The 24,085-nt window shown below is 50.0% G+C and overlaps 10 protein-coding genes across 10 annotated transcripts; 7 read left to right on the top strand and 3 right to left on the bottom strand.

Moving 5' to 3' along the window:
• Positions 1-198: 198 nt before the first annotated feature.
• Positions 199-513, bottom strand: Aspvir_003793 (uncharacterized protein; the record flags this gene model as incomplete). Its single annotated transcript, XM_043267042.1, has 1 exon — positions 199-513. The coding sequence occupies one exon, from the start codon at positions 511-513 to the stop codon at positions 199-201; it is 315 nt and encodes a 104-aa protein (XP_043122977.1).
• Positions 514-4,656: 4,143 nt separating this feature from the next.
• Aspvir_003794 (uncharacterized protein) lies at positions 4,657-5,868 on the top strand (the record flags this gene model as incomplete). The annotated part of the gene is made up of 1 exon (XM_043267043.1): positions 4,657-5,868. The coding sequence occupies one exon, from the start codon at positions 4,657-4,659 to the stop codon at positions 5,866-5,868; it is 1,212 nt and encodes a 403-aa protein (XP_043122978.1).
• Positions 5,869-7,355: 1,487 nt separating this feature from the next.
• Positions 7,356-8,235, bottom strand: Aspvir_003795 (YoaK family protein; the record flags this gene model as incomplete). The annotated part of the gene is made up of 2 exons (XM_043267044.1): positions 7,356-7,957; positions 8,010-8,235. 2 exons carry the CDS (start codon positions 8,233-8,235, stop codon positions 7,356-7,358), a joined length of 828 nt encoding a protein of 275 aa, XP_043122979.1.
• Positions 8,236-9,610: 1,375 nt separating this feature from the next.
• Positions 9,611-9,931, top strand: Aspvir_003796 (uncharacterized protein; the record flags this gene model as incomplete). Its single annotated transcript, XM_043267045.1, has 1 exon — positions 9,611-9,931. The coding sequence occupies one exon, from the start codon at positions 9,611-9,613 to the stop codon at positions 9,929-9,931; it is 321 nt and encodes a 106-aa protein (XP_043122980.1).
• A 1,062-nt stretch (positions 9,932-10,993) lies between these two features.
• Aspvir_003797 (kinesin-3 family protein uncB) lies at positions 10,994-13,042 on the top strand (the record flags this gene model as incomplete). The annotated part of the gene is made up of 2 exons (XM_043267046.1): positions 10,994-11,279; positions 11,361-13,042. 2 exons carry the CDS (start codon positions 10,994-10,996, stop codon positions 13,040-13,042), a joined length of 1,968 nt encoding a protein of 655 aa, XP_043122981.1.
• A 600-nt stretch (positions 13,043-13,642) lies between these two features.
• Positions 13,643-15,381, top strand: Aspvir_003798 (translation initiation factor eIF2B subunit delta; the record flags this gene model as incomplete). The annotated part of the gene is made up of 2 exons (XM_043267047.1): positions 13,643-14,335; positions 14,392-15,381. 2 exons carry the CDS (start codon positions 13,643-13,645, stop codon positions 15,379-15,381), a joined length of 1,683 nt encoding a protein of 560 aa, XP_043122982.1.
• A 579-nt stretch (positions 15,382-15,960) lies between these two features.
• Positions 15,961-16,490, top strand: Aspvir_003799 (Apc13 domain protein; the record flags this gene model as incomplete). The annotated part of the gene is made up of 2 exons (XM_043267048.1): positions 15,961-15,963; positions 16,032-16,490. The coding sequence occupies 2 exons, from the start codon at positions 15,961-15,963 to the stop codon at positions 16,488-16,490; spliced, it is 462 nt and encodes a 153-aa protein (XP_043122983.1).
• Positions 16,491-16,658: 168 nt separating this feature from the next.
• Positions 16,659-18,826, bottom strand: Aspvir_003800 (DNA-directed DNA polymerase alpha subunit POL12; the record flags this gene model as incomplete). Its single annotated transcript, XM_043267049.1, has 4 exons — positions 16,659-16,832; positions 16,887-18,189; positions 18,238-18,423; positions 18,495-18,826. The coding sequence occupies 4 exons, from the start codon at positions 18,824-18,826 to the stop codon at positions 16,659-16,661; spliced, it is 1,995 nt and encodes a 664-aa protein (XP_043122984.1).
• A 375-nt stretch (positions 18,827-19,201) lies between these two features.
• Positions 19,202-20,430, top strand: Aspvir_003801 (CRAL/TRIO domain protein; the record flags this gene model as incomplete). Its single annotated transcript, XM_043267050.1, has 2 exons — positions 19,202-20,039; positions 20,099-20,430. The coding sequence occupies 2 exons, from the start codon at positions 19,202-19,204 to the stop codon at positions 20,428-20,430; spliced, it is 1,170 nt and encodes a 389-aa protein (XP_043122985.1).
• Positions 20,431-21,558: 1,128 nt separating this feature from the next.
• On the top strand, positions 21,559-23,429 carry snf4 (AMP-activated serine/threonine-protein kinase regulatory subunit SNF4; the record flags this gene model as incomplete). Its single annotated transcript, XM_043267051.1, has 6 exons — positions 21,559-21,882; positions 22,170-22,269; positions 22,443-22,592; positions 22,661-23,017; positions 23,078-23,187; positions 23,244-23,429. 6 exons carry the CDS (start codon positions 21,559-21,561, stop codon positions 23,427-23,429), a joined length of 1,227 nt encoding a protein of 408 aa, XP_043122986.1.
• Between the last annotated feature and the right edge of the window lie 656 nt (positions 23,430-24,085).

A 24,085-nucleotide genomic window follows, 5' to 3' on the forward strand; every position in this document is an offset into this window, starting at 1 on the left:
GTTGCCGGCCGAATCCTCGTTTAACTGACCTATCCCATCTCGAAGGGTATAACTGACGCCGCGTACCAATACGTTCAGCAAAGTCAAGTGTGTCATCTGCGCGGGGACAATCAAAGTCGTGCCGCTACTGCGGCAGTTCGGATGCGGACATTTACTATCCGACTGATCCTGGGTTCAATATGCATGTGAGCAATGACTTTACTCTTCAGCCTCTGAAGCAGCAGGCTCGTGAAGGAGCATGCTATCGAAGACATTCGTGCCTACGCAGCTGCAGAACAGTTGATTGACCACCTCGATGATTTCTTCGGCAAGTACCCGCTGTGGCTTTGTTCCGTGCGGCAGACCACAGGGCATGTAAGGGGTCTCGTTGCGCGAAAGTGTACAGGCTTCGAGGCCGAGTACGCGCCAGATGCGATGCTTAGCATGGAATCTGGTGAGCATGGCATGACACAGTTCGTCGATTTCAACCGATGGTGTGTCGTCCAGCCCAGGCACTAAGCGAGCAGAAGTCATCTGGGTAATGCACGCCATTGTTTTTCCTCATCCGATTCTTACAGAACAGATTGAAGAAAAGTCCTTTCTTGTCTTTGGTTGCCTTACGACTCAATCACCATCTTGAAGCAACGCGCCAAGCAAGACCTATACAGCCTTCTAGCTTTACAAGTGAGCATGCTTTGCCGTATGAGTAATGAAGGAATCCCAGATCACAGAAGCCTGCTCTTCAATATCCGTGTCTTGAAGCTGGAATTGAGGTGATGGAGCTGTTCTGACATAATCCCCAGATGTAACAAGGTAAGTTACGCAGACTTCTCTACTTTTCGTGACATCATCAAATTCTTCATACACTGACAATTCCAATGTGGATGCATTGAGCTCACGGCAATGACCCTGAATGCTTTGTGATATTCGCATTTCGTCATTGTCCATATTGATGACTCGCCTTGCTTTACTAATAGGGAGGTATCCATCTTTATCCATTTTCAGATACCTCTGGGTAGGAATCTTCACTTTTGTCTAGTTGTACTAACGTGTATATCTTGCCTCAACAATTTTTAAGCATGAGACCACAAAAGACATCCAGTATCCTAATTCAATCTGAGCCAGGAATCAAAGGTCAATGCTTTCTACTTGAGACGATGATCTCGCATTCTTCGTATAATGCCTAGGGCATAGGGCAAGGGCAACACTGCAGCCCTAGATACACGAACGCGCACTGCCATCTAGAATTCCTGCAAGCTCATTCCGACGCGCTCTGTTTCAAACAAGAGCACCAAATGCTTACATGAAGAATTCCAAATCTATACAGCTATCTTACTGAAACAACACAAAACCAAGGACTGAACTGTCCATTGAATTCATCAAAACTTGGATTGCTGAAAAATGTGATTGAGTATGCAGGACTGCCGTCGTAAAGAACTGAGTACTGTAGAACAACCTCGTACAAGCTGGTACAGCCTGGTACTTTCGATACATGGATTACCAATTCCCGTGTAATCATGACCAGAACCTTGGCAGTGTGCATAACAGGAGTATACTGTATACCACTATACAACCACACATTATTGTCCACTGGCAGGATTCCAAATCATAATAAGGAGTACTATCGAGCAAAGGAACAGAGTAGTTATATTAATGTCTGGTGTTTGACCCTGTACAAGCAAGGGATAGTGAAAATTCTGTCTGTCTGTCTGTCTGTCTGTCTGGTAGGAAACTCACAAAGTATTGTATTTCCTACAGAAGCCTGACTCTGAAATTTCTGTGGTTCAAAGTCAGTCGCTGACTACCTACCTAGACAGGAAGACTGTCCTGCACCTCTACCGGAGAGAACCTAATGCATGGTACTTGTAAGTCCTCTTGTTATCACCCACACATAAATTCCGAGATGTACTCCGTTGACTAGACTGGATAACTGGAACCTGTTGGGTCCTGGACGAAGCTAAGGCAGTGGGGTCTCCTCCATACTCCGTACTAGTCAAGTTCCTTCGAACGATGACATCCATCTGCACTTGAGCCGTTGGCGCCGGCGCTAGAAGGTCTTAGCGGGTCTCGGTCTGACTCGCTCCATTGAATGCTTATGAATTGGTTACTGCGAGAGTAATGCTATTACTTCAACCAAATCCATTAGAATTGATCAGCAGCACAAAGTCGGACTCGTCTTCTAGCACATGGAAACTTGACGCCCTGTACGACGTTAAAGAGCCTGTTCTTGAGCCCTCAGACAGAGATTGGAGAGAAATGGTCTGCCTGGGCTTCAGGGGTCTCGGCCCAGTCTGGATTAATTTTGGTTCTGGAGTTATCTCAAGTCTCAGGTGATTACGGAGTCGAAGGATGGTAGATAGATGTTTTCTATTGGTGCGCAGGAATTGTTGATATCAATAGTGGCCCTATTGATTTTCTTTCCTTCTTTCATAGTCTACACACTTCAGGCCAGACCATCTCAGGATTGGGAAATTTTCTAGAAGACTTTCAATACTTACTGTCGAATTAGCTGGTCGCAAGGCAGATAAAATCAGCTGGGTGCCTGTGTAGCGCCAGTGCAACATTTTCAGGTGCAATATTGTATGGATATTTTGAGTGCGGACGACTCACATGTGCTGTACTATCTACCTATCTACCCAGTAGCTTGGATCCGGGCAGATTTTTTTTTACCTGCGACTGAAACTGAGTCAACCCTTTTTTAAAAAGGTTTTTTTATTTCCCCTCTTGCTGTTTGTTCTGATCTACCAGATACTAACCAAGTTGCGGTCTGCCCATCTCCGTTGCCGGGTTGCTGCCCAGCTGGTCGCAGCGGTAAAGCCCATCGACCACCTGTTGCCTCAGCCTGTTGCCCAATAAGTTGTCGTACTTTTGTACAAGCTACAAAGACTGTCGTCAGTAGTCAGGAATAAAAATGCCATATGGCTCCACTCGATCTAATCTATCAACTATCGAGAAAATAGTCTGCTGGATATACTGAAGTGCGAACCATGGAAGGCTCTCGGAAGTGACCCGTAGCACATCCATGGGACAACCCATCATGTTCCAGTACCTTATGTTGACATTGGACAAGTATTTATATCCTATATTATATTGTTTCGTTGCACGAGGATGATTACCATTCCTATCATCCAACCAAGGCTGAGCATAGCATGCTGCATGTTGCAGACGCTCGAGGCCCTGGATGCATTCTATGGCCACCATCTTGGCGAGTTTATCTGTGTGTAGATTTAAAGATTCAAGCATTCAGCTGTATCCCCTCCAATGGCACAGTGATCATAATCAGCTGAGCCACAGTGGCAATAGTAGGATTGGCTCATATAGGTCGTGTCTTCAGGCTCCAGTGGTACACAGGGGAAGAAGCACATGAAGATGCCGTTGCTATAGGTATCATATGAACTGCTGAAGAGGAAACTAGCAAGTAGATGAGTCAGAATGACTCTTATAATGCTGCGATGGTGGAACAGTCATATACACTGGTTGGTTGAAGGCCTACTGACATTTGAGCCCTCCAGAATATCAATACGATATACGGTGCCCAACAATGTTAGGAATCAAGATGACTCGAACGCAGGGGATGATGTGGCTCTAGAGATGACTCGATGGGACTTCATTTCGAGCCATATAGATACTTTGGAGCAAGTCATTACGTAGCTGACTCTGCGTATGATCCTACCGAATCCCAGGCATATGATATAAAAGCATCAAAAACCCACAGCTTGTCGATATTATTCATAGAATAGGCGCCTGCCCCCTTTCCCTCAGCCACTGTGGTTGGGCCCAAAAATGTCAAGTTAGATCCAGTCAGGAATCCTGATCTTCATTTCTCGCCTCGCGCCCAATCATAAAATACCTTTCTTACTCGTTATTTAACTAAAAAAACAAAAAAAAAAAAAAAAAAAAAAGGTCGAGCCGAAGTACAGTAAGACGAAGATTACGGCGTACAATATTACCTCATTAACCCCAATATTAATTACCTGAGAGATACAGCCCCACCACACCCGCTTATTTCGCTGGTAATGCCACGGCGGGTGCCTTGATTCCTACAAAACCAAATGATATCCCGTCAAAAACCCCCTTTGCACCAAAACCTATCCTATCCGCCCTACTTGGGTTCATATTCATCCTCCACGTTGTCTTCTCGGTGACAAAATAACCTTGAATAGTTCCTGGGCCAGTTCCGAGGATTACCAGCATTAGAAACTCGAACTCGCCACAAGACGATTCGATATTCTAGGTATAATAATATCTTGGAATATCGCTCAGCTGGAATTCTCACACTGAGACTTTGTGTGAAGTTCGCCTCCTGGTGACGACGAAGCAATACATAGCCCCTTGACTCAGCGATCGGTCAACCGACGACGCTCAAATGCACTCTCAGCAAACACAATTTCAACCCTCCTCTCCCCTGCAAACCGTACCGCGGTGACGGTCCTCATCTTTAGGTCTTGCTGTCTGCTATCTCGTTTCATCTCCGGCGTCGATCGGCTTGCTTCGAACGATATCCTGTACAATATACTCTGGGTTGTTTTGTTTCAGTCGTCTGTTGAGCTGTTTCTGATCGCAAGGTTTTCTTTTTTTTTTTTTTTCTATTTGCTCTGAAATCACCATTTACAAGCGTTTATATCCCTTTCGTGGTTACGATCTATTAGCGCCTCGATTTTCCATGCTCTGGCGATAATGTATCACTACGCTCAACCACCGCCTGGGTGGTCCTCGTTCGATTACATGAACTCTCCTCCCACGTCTCCTCACTACGCCTACTATGCGACACAATTTGCGAATCCCTACGTTTCTCCTCGAGGCACGTCGAAGCGCCACAATCGCAAGGCCAGCTACGCCGCCCCCAAGGAATCGGGAGCCTGGCATTCCGGGTACGGCCAGAGCTTCTATGAAGCGATGCCGGAATATGGCACGCCGCCACGCAAGCACGAAAATGTAAGTGCTTTTTCTGGTGGCTATGCATCCTGTCGTCGTCCCCGGGCCAGGTCCAGCGCGACCGGCCTCTGGGACAAGACCGGTTATCATTTCTATGAGACACCGTATCCGTCGGCACAACGTCCCTCCTCCATCTTTGTGGATGTGGTCGACGATGTGTTTGATGACCGACCGCCCGTTACGCCCAAGCGGGACAGCTACGCCCAGCCGCGTCGCCAGCCGTCGTCGTCTCAACGCAAGGCAAGGCCACCCACTGATCCATATTTCTCCTCTCCCCAGGTCCCCGCGTACGACGACCATGATTCCCCCAAGCGATCGCGGGCGCGCCGCCAGTCCACCTCCACGCGCACCCCGTCCAAGCCCAAGCCGTCCGCCACCTCCAAGGTACCACCCAAGGCGACCGAGGAGGACGCCGCCCGTGCCGGAATTCCGCCGGGCTATTCGATCAAGAATTGGGACCCGACCGAGTCGCCTATCATTCTGTTGGGAAGTGTTTTCGATGCGAACTCGCTGGGCAAGTGGATCTATGACTGGACCGTTTTCCACCACGGTGCCTCGACCCCGATGGCCGACGTGGCGGGCGACTTGTGGTTGCTTCTGATCAAGCTGGCGGGTAAAGTGAAGCGAGCGGACGAGTGCCTGGATCGAATCAAACGACCCGAGGCGCAGGAGATCGTGGAGGATTTCTTGGAGAGTGGCGAACGCCTGTGGGCGCGGTTCAAGAAGCTACTGCGCACATGTGAGCAGTTCATGTGGAAGGCAGCCAAGCGGGAGAATGGTGGCAAAGGCCCCCTCTCGATGGGCCGGAATGCCGGCTGTGAATTCGTCGAGTCGATTTTCGGTCGCGACCGCGAGTTGGAGAACACGGAGAAGTTGATGAACAGCATCCGGGTGTGGAACATGCGGTTTGATGCAAACTGCGAAGAGATCCTCCGAAGACCGTCGTCGTCTTAGCCCGACAGTGCCTACATTTCCCCCTATCTGCCTATTTGCGTCAACCGTCAACCGGTTTACAAAAAGTTTGTGTTTTCTTTTGCTTTTTTTTCTGCAATTTCTACCTTCTAAGAATCAGTGTCTGTTCGCAAGTGCGGCGACGCCTCTGCCTTCTCGCCTTCTGCCAGGTTTAATCCATTTTTCAAACATGTCGGATGCATTTTGAGCGCGTTTGGTTTGGCACTGGATTTGCTCGTTTGCGGTTCTGATACCTCTTCCCCGACTACAAGCGGCATCAAACACCCATGCCGACGCTATCAGCGCGAATCATCTTGTCGGTTTCTGGCGCCCTTTTTTGACTGTTTCTCTCTGACTCATTCCTGGGACGGGTATGTGCTTTTGCTCTTGTCCGGTGCGGGAGTCGTTTGCATTCCTCTACGCAAGTTGGGAGTCTTTGCTTTTTCTCTTCACTTCGATGATACCATTTTGCGTTCTCTCCGTCTCGGGCACGGTTGGTTTTATTCATTCCTTACTGCGCATGTCTGGTCTTGTCTTTCCTTTGTTTGTTTTCTGCTCTTTGCGTCAAGACCCGCGTCATAGACACCAACTACCATCGTACCGATAGACTTGAATTTTACACTTTTATCACTTGGCAGGTTTCACCAGAGCATAGCATAGCATTCTTGGTGCCATCATATTCTTACAGTAATCATCTGGGAAGATACCAGATACCAAGGCAATCTTAGTCGTAGTCGTAGTCTTACCCCTCCACTATCCAGAACTAACGTAGACTCAAATCTGATGTCATCTGACTGGCCCAACCTAACGAAGCCGGTTCATGCGCCAGCCATGTGAAATGACACGATGTGATGTGATGTGGCCTGCGTCGCGGCAGTGATCACCATTCCTAGTGCTCGTTGGCATTTACCCCTCAGATGCAATAGTGTAGCGCTTAGTCTAGTCTACTCCGTACTGTCTATGTCTACCCCTCCCTAGATCTGCTCCTGTTCCTGTTCTGCTAGTGCTAGGTCCGCCGGACTGCAGGAGCGAATCCCCGTTTCCGGAGACTATGCATGCACGGTTATTACAGGCTATGCCGGTTATTATGGGTTACGCTAGTATATGAAGGTAGGTAGGTAACTTACACAGACGGGAATGTACCTGAGGTAATTTACTGATGGATTACCTCGACGGAGCACTAGTGCTTAGGTGAGTTATTGGCCATGTGTTAGGCCTTATGCAGTGTGCATGTGCAACCACGTGTTTATGTGGTGGTGTTTTCGGAGTGAGACTGAGGATTTTCAGGTACTACCTTACCATGGGTATTAGGACAGATAGTTCCCTGGAGATGGTACTTAGCTCAGGGGTACGGATACTACCGAAGTACTGCGGATGGATTGGTTGTCTGCATGTCACTGACACTGACAAGTCTAGTCTACTTTCTATATGCATCTATCTATGTAGGTATCAAGTATATCTAAATGTAAGGTACATGTACACTCAGTCGATTACTTCCCTTCAGCCTTCCAAAACAACCACCCCAGTCCAATCACAAACTTGAACCCAGCCGCCATCCACAGCGCAGACTGCATCCCGCCACTGCTCCGACTCAACCACCCGCCCGCAATCGCCCCAACAAGCAACATCACCGCCCCTCCGATCCTCCGATTCCGCTTCACATTCGACGCCGGGGCAGCCGTCAGCTTCGGATCAGACGCAACATCGAAGTACACACTCGTCAGCACAACCGCCGGAATCTCATTATACCCCAGCGCGCGGCTGGACGTGATCGAGCCCGCAGACTGGAACGCCAGCAGCGCAATCGGGATCAGCTCGAGGAAGAGCGGGCCGCCCGTCAGCGCGGCGTCTTCCACCGTATGCGGGATCAGATCGGCCTGAATGATCGCGACGGCAATGACGATCAGGATGGTCTGCACCATGAAGGAGGTGACGAGGGTGCCGCGGCGGCGGGCGCCCGTGCGACGCGTCACGTTCGAGAAGATCAGCGCGCCGATGAAGAACGAGGCGATGGAGGTGAGCGACTTGAGCCAGCCCCACGGTTTGCTGGTTGGTTGGCCCGAGGCGCCGAGGCCGAGGAAGATGGTGTTTCCTGTGCTGTGTTAGATCTGGGAAGATAATGCTGGGGGGTGAGTGAGTCATACCCGTCTGCATGGCGAGGAAACAGGACCAGGCATTGTAGGCGCTGCTGTCGCAGAGGCCTGTGGTCAGGGCGAGGAGCAGACAGATGAGGTCCGCGTAGGTGGGATCGACGGATTGTGTCCAGCGCTGAGCGAAGGTCGCTCGTTGCTTTTGGGGTTGTTGCGACACTTGGTCCCCTTGCTGGGGGTGCGCTTCTAGGTCAGGCGCACCGGCGGTTTTGTCGGCCATTGTCGCAGAGCACAGCCAGATTCGGTTTTGAAGATGTAATCCTTACGGTGGACGTAATACCCTCCGTAGCCGGATGTCAAGTGTCAATATAAATCGTCCGAAGCGACAGCGGCGGAGCTGGCCGAGGGCGAAAATTTGCGCGGATAAGGGAAACAAGAAAACCGGAGAATATCCGACCAGTAACACGTCTTTTACTCTCTCCGTACTAGTCTGGTCTGCAGCTATGACAAGATCGGCAAGTTATTCGCTGCCTGATTTTTAGTCTTGAAGCTATTCATAAAAAGGCAGGTGTGCTCATCGAGAGCTCCGATTGCGAATATGACCTCCAAATGCTGGATTGTTATTTGTCAATGCATCGTCGTCAAAAAGGCTGAAGAAGTTGCCAGTAGTAAGAACAATGTGGGTAGGGCCCACCTCCCCGCATACATAGGGCTGAGGTCGGGGCATATTTCGCTCCGTAGTTGTCGGTCCCCGGCAGAGATTGTTGGAATATAGATTTGAGAATGAGTGGACATTCATTTGAAGTCTAGTACCTCTCTACATGATGCATTGATTGATGACTTCATTGTGCTGTCAAGGTGTCAAAGCTCCAAGGCGACAAGGCAACAAGACAATTGGATCGCACGACAAACAAGCACCAGATGAAAATAACCATCTGAGCATACCGGGACGAGATCAGTCCCGAGCTATGCGCTATCTAGAGCATTTAGGAATGGAGTATGTCTCAAGATCTAGGCCAGTCCACCACCTTCGAGTCGTCCGCATATGGTCGAGAAAGGGCGTACAGAGGATGGCACCTGGGATGGCGACTAACTTCAGTGACACAATTACCCTAAGCAAGCAACCCATACTGTGTTCGGCACAGCTGCTTCAACATGCTGCATCCTCATATGATAGTGAATGGAATAAGCTAGCAAATCCCTCAGGAGTAAATCGCGCAGCCGTTCGCCGTAAGATTGGCACGCGACTCTAGTCCAAAGGAAGTTAAATGATATCACTCATACAACAGCCAAGTCATGACATTTGCCCTTTGAGAATATCAAAGAATCAGTGGCACAAATGATGGCTGCAAATGGAATGGCCACAAATGATATCTCTGTGCGGAGAAGCTGATGTTGCTGAGTGTGGGCGTCATCACCGTGTCATCAACGCCACCTCCCTTGTGTGATCCAATATAACAGAGACAAATCAGGGGCAACCCCCTTTGTTCTTCAAACACATCTGAAATATCGAAGTTGAACCAGAATAACATTGGTTGGTGAGTAAGATCTGCTAGCTCGCCCACGTCCGTCATCTTGAGGACAACCTTCAGCAGGAGGACTTAAAAATTCTTGCCAGCTGATACTAACTTCTTAGATCACACAGAACAGTCAAAATGGGAGGATCAAAAACTGACACCGCTGTTCGCTTCCCTGAGAGGGACAACCAGACCCGTCGTCTGCGCAACCAAACCACCCAAGACAAGAAGGCTGTAGCTCGGATGCAAGATCAGGGTGCTTCGGCTCAAAGCAGGGTTGCGAGGGCTACTCATGCTGGCGAGGAGTGGACGCCAGTTGAGAACTTCGAGACCGCCGTGGACAAGGACGGCAACCCAGTGCCTGATCCCGCGTATATCGACTATGAAAAGATGCGCCAGCACAAGGGTGGCCAGGACGAGGCTGATGAGTATGTTGCTGCTAATGCAAACTTTGAATAAGTCGAGGACTCCTCATCGGCCGTGTACATTCCAGGCACTCAATATGAAGGACATGTGAATCTCATCAAGGAAGAATGTGTAACTAATTGATACGTCGCACTTGCACGACGAAAGACTTGCCTTTGGCATATTCGCGGAGGCCGTAAAATATGAAATCAAATCACCTTTATACCTCACCATAACTAGAGTAGCCATGCTTCAATAGTGGTCCAGATCGTAGGTCATAGTTTGAAAACCACGCCCTAAGGTTGTGGCTTTCAACGGTAGGAGTCTTTTCAAAGCGCTCGTAGAAGCGGTTAACCAGCGAAGTCCGAGGTTTGCATTGCTGCGCTTGCCGCCAAGCTGTAAAACTTCATGAGGAACAGAACTGCAGTCTTCCCGAATTAGTTGGCTTTCTAACAGCATCAATACACAAGCTTCTTGTCTTCAGGAATTGAATATCCGCAATTGACAGAAATGGCATTGTGTGGCGGGGCTGCAGTGACACCCAGAATGACAGCCTGATTGCTATGGCAACCCGCGATAGCAGATCGGGATCTTAGTGCCTCAGGCGCCCACAATCCCATTCTGGCAAAATCCAAACGATGCCTGAGAGTATTCAGCTTCATTACATCCAGAAGTCCACCTTTGGTGGAATCGACTTGTCATTCCTGAGCGCATTTGCGACTTCAGGCCATTTCCTTTTGCATATCATCTCTTATGCCGTTACTACATGTTTCTTTCTTTCAATTTCCATTGCAGAAGCCCCTAGGATTTACCAAGATCTCTGTTTACCCCAATATAGGCGGTACGGCTGATGAATCCAACAAGAGACAAGAGATCTTAATTCATTCCTGCAATTGAATTCTCCAAGGTTTTCTCTTGTGTTGAAGGAAGACATTGCCAGTGACGACTTGTTCTCCTGAATTTTCATCAGCCATCCACTATTCACGACCAGCTGCTGCAACTTCACTCCTTCCTTCTTCTGTTGGTACAACTGTTTGTATGTACCATCGCCTGATTCACCGCCACCGTGACCTTGTCACTCATTTTGTACATTTATTAGAGGAACACGGTCAAGTCATGGCGCTGGACCCACGCTTCTACCACCATCTCGGCCACGGTACCGGACCTGGCTCCCACATCTCCAACTCATCGTGCGGCGCTTCAGCAATCACAGGCATAACGAGCCCTTCAGCTATGTCGACTTCCGCCTCCGCAGCCACGTTACGTTCTACAGCCTCTGTTCCGTCCCTTCGTGCGAGAGAAAGCGTCGCTGTCCCGGCTAGACATTCAGATGGCGTCTCGAGTCCAACACCTGGGGGTAATGTCAAAGTCGTCGTCCGTGTGAGAAAGTTTCTACCTAGAGGTATGTGGTAGCTGGGAGACACAGGTCCAGGCATAAATGGAGTGAGCTAACCTCGGCGTGAACTGCCATTGAATGGTATAGAAACCGAGCGAAATGCGGAATGTCTAATCGAGATGGATCCTCACACACAAATGACCAAGCTCAAAGCGCCCAGTGTTGACCCAGAAGACGAAGGAAAGCCAAAGTCCCAAGCTCGCGGCAAGGTCCTGGAGGACAAAGCCTTTGTCTTTGACAACTCGTTTTGGTCCCACGACGCCAATGACGAACATTATGCCACCCAGGAGGACGTCTACAACTGCCTCGGCGAGGAATTCCTCGACCACAACTTTGAAGGATACCACACTTGCATATTTGCGTATGGGCAGACAGGTTCGGGGAAAAGTTATACCATGATGGGGACTCCAGAACAACCTGGCTTGATTCCTCGGACCTGTGAAGATTTATTCCAGCGTATCGAAAGTGCCGAGTCGCCTGATGTCAGCTACAATGTCCGCGTGTCATATTTTGAAGTGTACAACGAGCATGTTCGCGACTTGCTGGTTCCCCGAACCGACCCTCCGCATTACCTCCGCATTCGCGAGTCTCCCGCAGAGGGCCCCTATGTCAAAGATCTAACAGAGGTTACTGTCAGGAACTACAACGAACTGATGAAGTACATGCGCAAGGGCGACATGTCTCGCACAGTCGCGAGCACCAAGATGAATGACACATCTTCCAGGTCGCACGCCGTATTCACCATCACCTTGAAGCAGATACACCACGACCTTTCGACAGACGAGACGACTGAGCGCACGGCCCGAATTCGCCTGGTTGATCTTGCAGGATCCGAACGAGCCAAGTCTACTGAAGCTACTGGTCAACGACTCCGGGAAGGGTCCAACATTAACAAGTCGCTCACTACTCTGGGCAGAGTCATTGCAGCTTTGGCGGACCCTAAACATGGGCGTTCTGGAAAGCGCAAAGGAAAGGACGTGGTGCCGTACAGAGATTCAATACTCACTTGGCTGCTCAAGGACAGCCTTGGCGGAAACTCGAAGACCGCAATGATCGCATGCATTTCTCCCTCAGACTATGAGGAAACCCTTTCTACCCTTCGCTACGCGGACCAAGCCAAGCGTATCCGCACTCGTGCTCGGGTTAACCAGGACCAAATGTCTGCCGCGGAGCGTGATAAGCAGATTTCAGAAATGGCGGAGACTATCCGAGCCCTTCAGCTCAGCGTGAGTCTGGCCGCTGCTAACAGAAGGGAGACCGAGATTCAGAACGAGCGACTCGAAGTCTACCAGCAAAAGGTAGAGAAGATGCAGAGACTTATGGAAGAGACCAAGATGGTCAGTGAGTGCAAGATTCGGCAACTGCAGACCGAAAATGAAGCGCTTCGCAACCATCTGAAACTTGCACTGGACAGCCTCAAGAATCCCATACCCCTGGTAACAATCGAAAAGCGCAAGAGCGGCTTCTCAGCTTTGGGAGAAGAGAACGGCAACACAAATGACGGGGTCAACGAGAATCGGCCTCAGTCACCAATTTCTGATGCAGGACCGGAGCCCGATCTCATCTGGGAAGACGATGACACGATACTCATCGAGGCTAGTCAGGTCAAGGCTCAGGAAATACAGGCCGACATGGAAGACTTGCTGGTGGATTTGAACATGTTCAAACGCAAACTGGCCACCGACCATGAACGATTTCGATTCATCCAGAAGCACGAAACTCGCAAAAGACGTCGTGCGTTGGAAGTTGTTTTGGCCAATAATCTCTAGGAAATGACGCGGGACAGCGATTTCTGGGTGGCTTTTTGTTGTATCTCAAGAGCAAGCAGGAGTTTTGGACTCTGGAGTTACGTGGAGTTCGTGGTTATGTGTGCTTTTGAAAGTCGCCCAGGATACCTGACGATCATAGTCAGACCTTGGAACTTCTTTCAAGTCTTTGATGATGAATATCTGCCGGTGAAGCATTTGCTGGAGGGCTTCTTGTTCTTACAGCGTGTGCTCCTTTTGTGATTTTTCAATGAAACGATGGGATGATATTATGCCAGTACGATACACGTTGACGAATTGGTTTACGAGATAATAATGAAGCCAATAAATTTATTTTCTGCATACACTCCCAGTATAAACCTAGAAAGCCTGCACACATTGATCTGGATTGCACTGCCAGATCTAAATGCGAGTATGCAGCCTGAATTTTAGGGCTGCATTAGTCGGCCTTGGCCTTTCCTCTTTTGGGCCCTCTGACTCAACTTCCGTGACTTTTTGACGCTTTCGATTCCGCCAAACTTCCTCCCAACCCCACAATCACCAAGAAAAGTCGCCAATGCCCCTCTCGCTTTCGCTATCGCGTTAAATTAGTTGAGCCCCGAGATGGCCACTCCTATCAATCCGCCAGTACCTTCGGCAGTGTCAGAATCTGCCTCTACCGCGCCGGCGCAACAACAACCTACCTCGGAAATGCAAGCCCAGCAACGGCAACCACCCCGCGAGCCCAAGGGAGCCGCAAATAGCGCCGCAAATAGCGCCTCAAAACCCGCCAAACAATCTCAAAAACCCAAAGCGGGCGCGTCCTCAGCCGATGGAGCCTCGCAGGCCGATGCAGGATCCGAGAAACTCACACCCGCTGAACTAAAGAAGAAGGCCAAAGCAGAAAAGGCCGCCCGCAGGGCGAAGGAGAAGGCCGAGAGAGAACAAGCCGGCGGTGCGGCGCCGGCGCAGGGCGCCAATCCCCCGTTTGCGAAGAAAGGGCAGGCCGGTGCCGGGGGGGCTGGTGGTGCGGGCGGGAAGGACGCTGCTGCTGCGCAGTCGCAGAAGGGCCGGGGGTATCTGCCGCGTCGGGGCTCTGCGCAGGCTGCTGGGGGCGTGGAGCAGAAGAAGAAGAAGCATGAGGATAAGAGTGTGGCGGTTTTTGGACACCTGTATGGGCAGCAGCGAAGAACTACGGTTGCTGGAGCGGGCAAGGAGGTGCATCCGGCCGTGTTGGCTTTGGGGTTGCAGATGAGGGATTATGTGATTTGTGGGAGCAGTGCGCGGTGTGTAGCGACGTTGTTGGCGTTCAAGAGGGTATGTTCTTTTCTTCCCTTCTTTGTTGATTATGCTGATGTGTTTTTCTCCCCAAGGTGATCGAGTCCTACACAACGCCTCTGGGTACCTCCTTGGCTCGTCACTTGACTACCCACCTCTCCCACCAGATTACCTATCTCTCCACTTGCCGTCCTCTCTCGATCAGCCAGGGGAATGCTATTCGTGCCCTCAAGCTGGCTATTTCCTCGATTGACCCCTCAGTCCCAGAGGCGAGTGCCAAGGCGTCGCTAAGCGACTTTATCGACAGCTTCATCCGCGAAAAGATCACTGTTGCAGACCAGGTCATTGCGGACAGCGCCGCTCAGAAAATCCAGGATGGTGATGTGATTGTGACATACGCGGGTAGCTCGATTGTCAAGCAAACTCTTCTCACCGCACACAAGCAAGGCAAGAAGTTCCGGGTATCCATCATCGACTCTCGTCCGTTGTTCGAGGGCAAGAACTTGGCTCGGACATTGGCCAAGGCCGGTCTCGAGGTTCAGTACTCGCTTGTCAACGGCATCAGCCATGCCATTAAGGATGCTACCAAAGTGTTCCTCGGTGCTCACGCGATGACCAGCAATGGTCGGCTGTACTCACGCGTCGGCACGGCGCTGGTCGCCATGTCTGCCAAGGAGCGTGCCGGTGGTGTGGAAGTCCCTGTCATTGTATGCTGTGAGTCCGTCAAGTTCACGGACCGAGTGGCTCTTGACAGTATTGTCGTCAACGAAATTGCCGATGCGGACGAGCTGGTAATGAACCAGCCCTTGCAGCAAGTAACAGGTCTGCCTGATCCGGCTGCCGTTGCTCAACCAGAGCCCAAGAAGGGCAGCAAATCCGCTGCGAACCCCAGTCCTTCCGAGTCTACTGCGGTCACACAGGGCAGTTCGCCTCTGAAAGACTGGAGAGACACTCCGAACCTGCAGCTTTTGAACATCATGTACGATGTGACACCGGCCGAGTATGTTGACATGGTCGTTACGGAAATGGGCAGCCTGCCGCCAAGTGCCGTTCCAATCGTGCACCGGATGAGCACAAATATGTGAAATGGTCGTGGCTATTCGAATCAAAAAAGAAATTTGCTCAATGAGTGATGACACTCAGGGCAGAAAACATAATTGGCCGTCCGAATGATCCACATCCAGTGGCATTATTTAAAGACGAAGATGACAGCTGCATCAGTTGGCAGGACTACTGCAAGGTCCATTGTATTGGATCGCATCCTGCATGGTTTCGTTCTGGGCAAAGGATCTACTACTTGGGTTCGACTTTTCCATTGTAATGATATTCGGCTATATGAAGCTTAGCGGGCCAATCAGAGAAAAGTTTATTATATGGTTATGCTCCTTTGTACTCCGTAATTGGAGACATGATATGATGCCTCTCGATCAATGTACAGAAGACGGCTGCCTGAGGCAACAAAAGAGAAGTGTAGAAGGCGGTGTAACTTCTAGATCTTATCGCTATATCATCGTATCTCTTTCGTCCCTACCTTGCGTCTAGATATCCAGTGAATTCATATCCGCCTCGCATTGCATTTAAAACTCGTCGAATCCTATCACAGCATTACTTGAATAAAAGAAGTGTATTTCAATATCTTGCTACAATCCAAACCGCAATCCAAAATGGTTAGTCATCACCAATACATCAAAACAAACCACCTGGGTAACTAGTAACTAACCCCAACCCTCAACAGAGCAAAGACTCCTCCCCCACAAACATCCACATGCACCATCCCCGACTGGCAGATTACTTCGAGGAATTCACCCGCCCACACACCTCGCAAACAGCCAACATGACCGCGTCCGCGTCTGCCTCCCACCTCTACCAGCACGGCTACAGCCACGGGGTCACGTACGGCTCCTCCTCGCCGACGCTGGTCCCGTCGTACCTGCCCATCGAGGAGATCTACGTGCTGCCGCAGTATCAGCCGCCCAACCCCGAGGATGAGGATGATGTGGTGCCGGACCAGCATGCGGCGTTTGGGATTACGCGGGCGATGGAGCGGAGGAGGGAGCCGGCTTGGAGGGATTTGGGGTTGGAGGGGTTGGTTGCTGGTGGGGGCAGCGGGGGTGGGAGGGTCAAGGGGGCCAAGGTGAGGGTTAAGGAGGCGGGACGGTTGATGGGTGGGAAGAGGACGGTTTGCTTGCGGTAATGGAGCTCAGTGGGTAGAATTTGGTACTTGGGTGTTACTTTGAGAGCGAGGTGTTACGGTCTGTTTTTCTTTTATTGATACCAGGGTTCAGGGTCAGGGAGCAAAGTCATTATTATTGTCATGTCTATCGTGACTCCGGACGCCGTGTAGCGGCTGGTAAAGATACAATTATATGCGAATAACGTCCACCCGTGCCCGTTCGTAGAGCTTATGACCTAGCTGTTTCTGTTCTCGTTCGTCGTCTGCTATTACGCGCGGGTGAATCGCCATCTGGGCATATGTCCCCGCTGCTCGTCGTTTGGATAGTGTGCCGGGGTTGATCACGAGGACGCTGTCAACGACCTGGACGATCGGTGTTAGAATTGAGATTGAGAGCGAAAGACACAGAGGAAATACCTTGACAAATGGGGGGAGTAGACTCGGGGTAATCAACACGTCCGGCCGTACATTCCACCACTCTCCTAGCTTGGAATAGCTGAGGTCTAACATGGCTCCCGTCGCGACACCGTTTTCAGTTGCTGGTTTGGGGAGATTCTCGCGGGAAGAGGGGGGGAACATGGGGAGGAAGTGCCGTTGTTCGATGAGGTATTTGGGCAACCGAGTCAAGAGACTACCTTCTTTGGGTTTGCCTTGCAGAACTTCCTCTCGTCGTAAATCGTATAGCACGTCATACGAGCATATGCCGATGACGGTCTCGTTGAAGGACAATGTCACGGGGTTGGATACCATCCGGACCTGTTTGGGTAACCCGAGCTCTTTCTTGGGCAACTGCTCCTGCGGCCAGGAGACGTGCTTGCTCAACGCATCCCGAACGGACGGTATCATCACGATTGTAATGCTGGGCACAGCTGCGACGAGTTTCTGCAGCGGCGCTGTGATGCAGTGCCTGAACACCGTTGCCAATGTGGCAGTGTCGGGGTCAAATCCTTTCATGTCGGGGAGGTCAAAGTCCCCTGAGGACAGTAGCGGATGCTCAATATCCAGGAAAGGCCCCATCAGCACAAGACTGTCCGTATAGGTCTCAGCGGCTTTCTGACAGATCTCGTGTAGCGGTTCAAAAGCGAGATTGCCATCAGCTGTGTATGGTCCAGACGCAATCAACACATTCAATGGTGAGGGAGAGCCGGCTTCCTCTAGCCTCTGGTTGATACTGTCCATAGTAACCTGAGAAGAAACTGCAGGTGGTAGTAGGGGTGGGGGCAACACCTCCTTGACGGAGAAATAGTTCCCTGAGGCATTGATCCCTCTCAGCGCAACTATTTGTCCAGGAAAAAAATTCGCTGACGGTACTGAATCCAAATTCAGTGGTACACGTAGACCAGCGCCTGTTCGTCTGGAGGTCTCAAGAATAAGTGACGAAGGATTTAGCTTCCCTTCCAAGCTGTCTGAAGCGATGCGTCCGACGGCAATAATCTCGCTTGTGCTCTGGACAGCGGCGCTGCCAAAGTTGACATCTTCCGTTCCATATTCTTTCTGGTAAATTTCGGTAAACTCATCGATCCGGTCGTCCAAAATTTCCGATGCTTCAGAAACCCGCATCGCCATCGGCTTATAACCAAACTTCTTGAGGTCTGTGTTCGCAGTGGGCCTTATCCTGGCTTCTGAAAAAGGTGCCATTGGGGTCTCGGGTATAGACAAATGCGCATTGAGGGTTTCTATGATCTGTCCGGGATTGGGTCGTTCTGAGAAAGGCACCGATCTGTTCGCAGTCAGTCAGGCTCTCGGACCTCATGGGACTGATCCATACTGTAATCCATCGACTGCACCGCCGCCGTTGACAGCTACCGCAGTGGGTTTTGAATTCGGAGATTGGTTATTATCAGTCTTTCCGACCTTCAAAAGCGAAGGAGATCCGAAGTCTGATCTGCGTTTCGCCGAACTATTCATACCATTTGGGGTTCGGCCGGGGCCATTGGGTGTCAATCCGTCCAATCTAAGTAACAGTGGTTGATAAGCGCTTCCGACCCTGACAAAATAGTAGTATGACTGCTCAAAGGGCCTTACATTCCGAAAACATCGGACGTATTTGCTGCTCGCGGAGTCGCTGTCACTGCGCTTCGTTTTTCTGTCTGTCTGCTTGCCTTTAATCGACTTTCTCTTTCTAATGCTTCCAGGACATCTCGCTTGAATAACCGGACTGTCTCCAGATTCAGCTTGGTGTCTTCCGCACCCATCTTCAAGCAGTACGATTCCCATTTATAGAAGAGCTCCTGTGGGGGAATCGAACGCACACGCAGTATAGACTGCAACTCCGCAAGGACGTCCTTGGGTAACCCATCTGGCGATGTGGCCGCGAAGAGCTCATTGAGCTCTGCTGTAACATCATCCACATCCATCTTCGGTTGCAATAACGATATCAAGGTGAATTTGATGCAGCAAGAATGAGCAAATGCATTGTCGGTTGCTACAACTTCCGCCGTAGATAAAACGCGTCGGACACGCGTGGGACACGCGACGCCATTAATTGGTCACCGCCTACTGTTTTCTGATATTCTACGTCTTAGGTATCTCCGTACTACTAATCGGTGATCGTCTTTTGTTATCCTCCAGTGGGCCTTGTCGATCTCGATGAGGATCGACGAAAATAGGAAAAAGCAAAAAAGAAGAAAAGTTCTGACTCCTGTGACATAACTTCAGCACTCGTTTAGACCATTGACGCTTAGATTTATGTGATATAGAAACTTGGTTTGAAAGCATAAACTCGATTCACAATGAGTGCACCGTCAGAAGTTCCCGCTGCTGCTGCAGCTTCAGTCACCGATTCACAGGCCAATGCTCCAGCTTTGCCATCTCAGTCAAACCCGGTTGAGGATCAAACCTCAACTGCGACTACATTGCAACCTCCGGCTCAGGTTCCGCCTTCAGTTACTAGTGCGAACGATGAGAAAGATATCGAATCGAACCTCCCAACTTCCGCTGCGGATGGCCTCGTTCAGAAACCATTCCCTCGCCCTCTTGATACTGCAAAACCAGCGGCTCCTGCTCAGCTTACCCCTGATCAGCAATCGAAATATGAGGCAGTCCTGAAGGCGGTTTCTGAATGGACCACTATTCCGACAACATCGGCAAAAAATGCTCCCACGGCCCCAATTACAGACGATGAGCGCATGTTTTTGACCCGGGAATGTCTTCTGCGGTACTTACGCGCTACGAAATGGAATGTCGCCGAAGCTATCACCCGACTTCAGCGCACTCTCACTTGGCGCCGCGAATATGGCCTGGAAAAGCTGACTCCGGACTACATCTCGATTGAGAACGAGACAGGAAAGCAGGTCATCCTCGGATACGACATCCATGCGCGACCCTGCCTCTACCTCTTGCCATCCAACCAGAACACGGAGAAGAGTGACCGCCAGGTTGAGCACCTAGTCTTCATGCTAGAGCGTGTGATCGACCTTATGGGACCGGACCAGGAAACTTTGGCCCTTATCGTAAATTTTAACGAGACGAAATCTGGGCAGAATGCGAGTTTGGGTCAAGCTAAGCAGACGCTCAACATCCTTCAAAACCACTATCCGGAGAGACTGGGACGGGCATTGGTGATAAACGGTAAGTGATTCTGCTGTTTTAACGGTCTACTCATTTGTCTGATAGCCTCGGGATCATAGTGCCGTTCGTCATCTGGGGCTTTTTCAAGCTAATCACTCCGTTTATCGATCCATTGACTCGGGAGAAGTTGAAATTCAACGAAGATCTTCGGCAGCATGTGCCTGCCGGCCACCTGATGAAATCCATAGGTGGTGATGTGGAATTCCGATATGATCATTCCATTTACTGGCCGGCTTTGAATCAGCTGGCTGATAAGAGGAGGAACGAGTACCGACAGCGCTGGATCCAGGGAGGCAAACGTATCGGAGAGTTTGAGCATTATCTCAAGACCGGTACCAGCCCCAGTCTGTCACAGTCCGAGGGCACCAACGGGGTTAGCGAGAAGCCATGACAGGGCTTCTTCGACTAGTACACTCCTATGGCAATCACTTATGCGCTGTCCCTTCGTTGTTTCTTCTGTTTTTCTACATGTTGGTCAAGCGTCTAATAATTGCTCAGCGTGTTGCTGGAAGTATATGTGCAACACCGAGCAGCATACTCTGCTGGAGAGTCAGGTATATATTTCCTTGTTCTTCATCCATGATTAATGTTTGTTTGCTTCTTCTGCTGCTCCTTCCCCCCACCCTTTCTTTTCCACGCCTTGTTGATATTTTGAAGCTTTTCCGGTCTGCTTTCGGGCTAATAGATGCTTATATTACATGCTCATTGAGAGTTATACTCTGGGAAGAGCGGAATGTATATAGAACTGCAGCTACCTCTCAATATATTTGAGATACAATCCATGCTGTCATGCAACCACTGCTGAGAGTCACGTGTCGTGGCGGGGCAATCAGTGGGATATGGGTATATCTTGAATGCCCATACTTGGTTTGATATATCTGTTCTTTCCAATGACCATTGAGACCTCTGTGCTGCCTTAGTATTGCTAGAAAGAGGTATGGAGTATACGTCCGTGTCATTCACAACTCCACAACCCAGATAATGCAACATACCCTTCTCCATCTCCGGGTAACGGTTTAGTAGTAGTAACAGGGCCAGTCTCCAGATGTCCTTCTGTAGTCTAACCTGTTTAGCAAAGGGACCTGCCGATCCAACACCCAACAGCATCCCCTTGTCTATCCGGATCTATTTTTATTTGTTCTGTTCTCAGTCTTAGCTTACACCTTTGTAGGACTGTCTCCGGGGGTCAACTCAACTCATCCACCTGTCAGCGCGCGAATCACATCTAGCTGTAGACTAACTACAGTACTTCCATCTTAAGAACCCAACGCGGCAAGGGCGGCAAACCACTGTATCCCCGGTCAAGGACAAGCTACCCAAGCTGTAGAAGAGAAAAAGAAGCAACCAAAATCCAGTGATCCTCATTCGGCATCCACAGCCATCCTAAGGCGTCCTAGTTGACCACAAACCCCATCCTCCTCATGCGGCTCTCCTTGCAATAGACTCAGGCAGTCCATCCCACTTATTATCATTTAGAGGGGGATTATTATTGCTAGGTACTATTATTATTCTGGCGACGATGGCGGAACATGCCTCTCAGTGGATGATGCAGCAGCCCCCCACAGGCAGAAACAGCTTGCCGCCCGAACCCACCACCGCAACCGCAACGGCCAACGACACTCCGACTCCCACTGCCGCGCATGCTACCATCTCCGCCAACACCACCACAACGACCACCACCACCAACACCATTACTTTCTCGACGCCTGATCCTAATATCATCCACGGTCACGAGGGCCCTTTCGTGCAGCCCTCATCCTACCTTCGGCCGCGAGGTCTCTCACATCCAATGCGCCCATCTGAGCCCGAGAGGGCAATTGATCGGGAAGAGCGTGAGGGTCTAGTGAGTCTACCCCTCTTTTTGCTTTTTCCCTTGCTCTTCTTGGTCATCTTATGTTGTTTGCAACTATTCATATTTTTTTTTTTTATTGCAATTCCTTCCTTGCAGGTGCTCGAATTACTGAAAATCATCCCACGTGCCCCATGTATTACTGGTTGGGTCTTTATATCATGGCGGGATCTTCGAGAATTAGGGCTCTTCATGCAGCACAGTTTCCCATTGCATCTGTCTCCGCGATGAAGGCCTTATGCAATTTGGCTAACAGGTTCCCTTGCTTGGATATGGTGTAGCGTGCCATCCGTAACTTCCTCAAAGTCCGCACAAGCTACGACGTTCTTCCGCTCAGTTTCCGGCTCATCATATTCGATACTTCCCTCTCTGTCAAGGAGAGTTTGAATATCCTGATTCAAAATGGCATGTATACATTCTTCTTGCTTGTAGGGGTGGTCCCTCGGAATGTCCCGACAATACCCTCCAAAGGCCGCAACTATCACAATCTTTCTACGGTCCAGATTGGAACACAATAAGCTGACTGGGTTTGATGTGCGCGGTGTGACCTACAGGCATCGTATCAGCTCCGTTATGGGATTCGAAGACCTCGACCTTTGCCGGTCTTCTGACCACTTCCGACTACATCAACGTCATACAGTATTATTTTCAGAATCCCGCGGCACTGGACCAGATTGACCAATTCCGACTGGACAGTCTTCGAGGTGCGTGCCTCATATCTCCATACTTGTGAATTGACTCTGTGCAACCTGAAACTGAACAAATGTCACAGAGGTGGAAAAGGCTCTCGGTGTTGCCCCGCCAGAAACTATTTCGATCGACCCAGAACGGCCGCTTTACGAGGCCTGTCGACGCATGCTCGAATCCCGCGCTCGCAGAATCCCTCTCGTTACAAATGATAGCCAAACGGACCGGCCTCATGTTCTCAGCGTGGTGACTCAGTATCGAATACTGAAGTTCGTGGCGGTCAATGTTAGTGACACACAAAAGTTAAAGAAGCCACTTAAGGAAATTCTGTTGGGCACCTATGATAACATCGCCACGGCGTCAATGGATACACCAGTAATTGATGTCATCCACATACTCGTGGAGCGGAGTATATCTAGCGTGCCCATCCTGAACTCAGAAGGTAAGTTCGAATTCTCGTCTCGCAGGTCAACTCCAGTGTCCGCCTAACCGGGACTTGCAGGTGTTGTCTATAATGTCTTTGAAGCGGTAGATGTTATCACACTGATCAAAGGAGGCGTATATGACGATCTCAGTCTCACGGTCGGCGAAGCCTTGAAGAAACGAAGTGCGGTATGTTCTCTTTATTCTACAGTCTTCCCCGATCCACTCGCTAACATCAATCTCAGGAATTTCCCGGTATTTATACTTGTTCTCTGAACGACGGTCTGGACACCATTTTCGATACCATTCGCAAATCTCGCGTGCACCGCCTGGTTGTGGTGGATGGAGACTTCCGACTCAAGGGTGTTCTCACTCTGAGTGATATCTTACAATATATTCTCCTCGAGGGCGAAAATGACGAATCATCATGATATCAAAGAGATTTCCTGCGCACAAGCGGTCCCGGATATATCTAAAATTTTGCATGGAAACGGCGTTGACTCACTTCTACTTCGAATCGATTTTGAGGCTTGCAACATCAGGTTTGGCTGGTAACAAAGGGCTACGCCGCATATTCATTGTTCCCCGTCACCATTTTTCTTCCTTTCATTACTTTTATTTTGTCTTGTCCTTATATGAGGATGCCTCGATGTAAAACGCACGAAAGGTAATGGGATGGTGTCCTTGGCTCCATCTGCGCTGTATTCCAAAAGCGCTTGGCTCGTCAACAATAGATTTCATTTTGATGATACGTCTCTATTTTCCAACAATCCATGTTTCCTCTTTGTCTCTGTGATTTTCTTTTGTCGCAACTTTCCTTTTTCTGTTTACCCGCAAGACATGAGGAGACCTAGTCCCGAAGGTAATTGTTGATGTTGTTGACATATCCCTTTCCCGAGATGAGTTCAAGGAAAGAAGGAACGAAGAACAGCACATTGATCTCGCTGCCTGCCTTCTGTCAACAATATCTTCCACAACTCAGGAAAGCGCACAGTGACCACGCCATTACGCCGACGGTCAAAGGAGGGCAGGGATAATTTCTCGTCTACGTGAAATTATACCACACTTCATATCCTTCATATGCTAG

Source organism: Aspergillus viridinutans, assembly GCF_018404265.1.
Source record: "Aspergillus viridinutans IFM 47045 DNA, scaffold_2, whole genome shotgun sequence".
NCBI classification, from domain to species: Eukaryota; Fungi; Ascomycota; class Eurotiomycetes; order Eurotiales; family Aspergillaceae; genus Aspergillus; species Aspergillus viridinutans.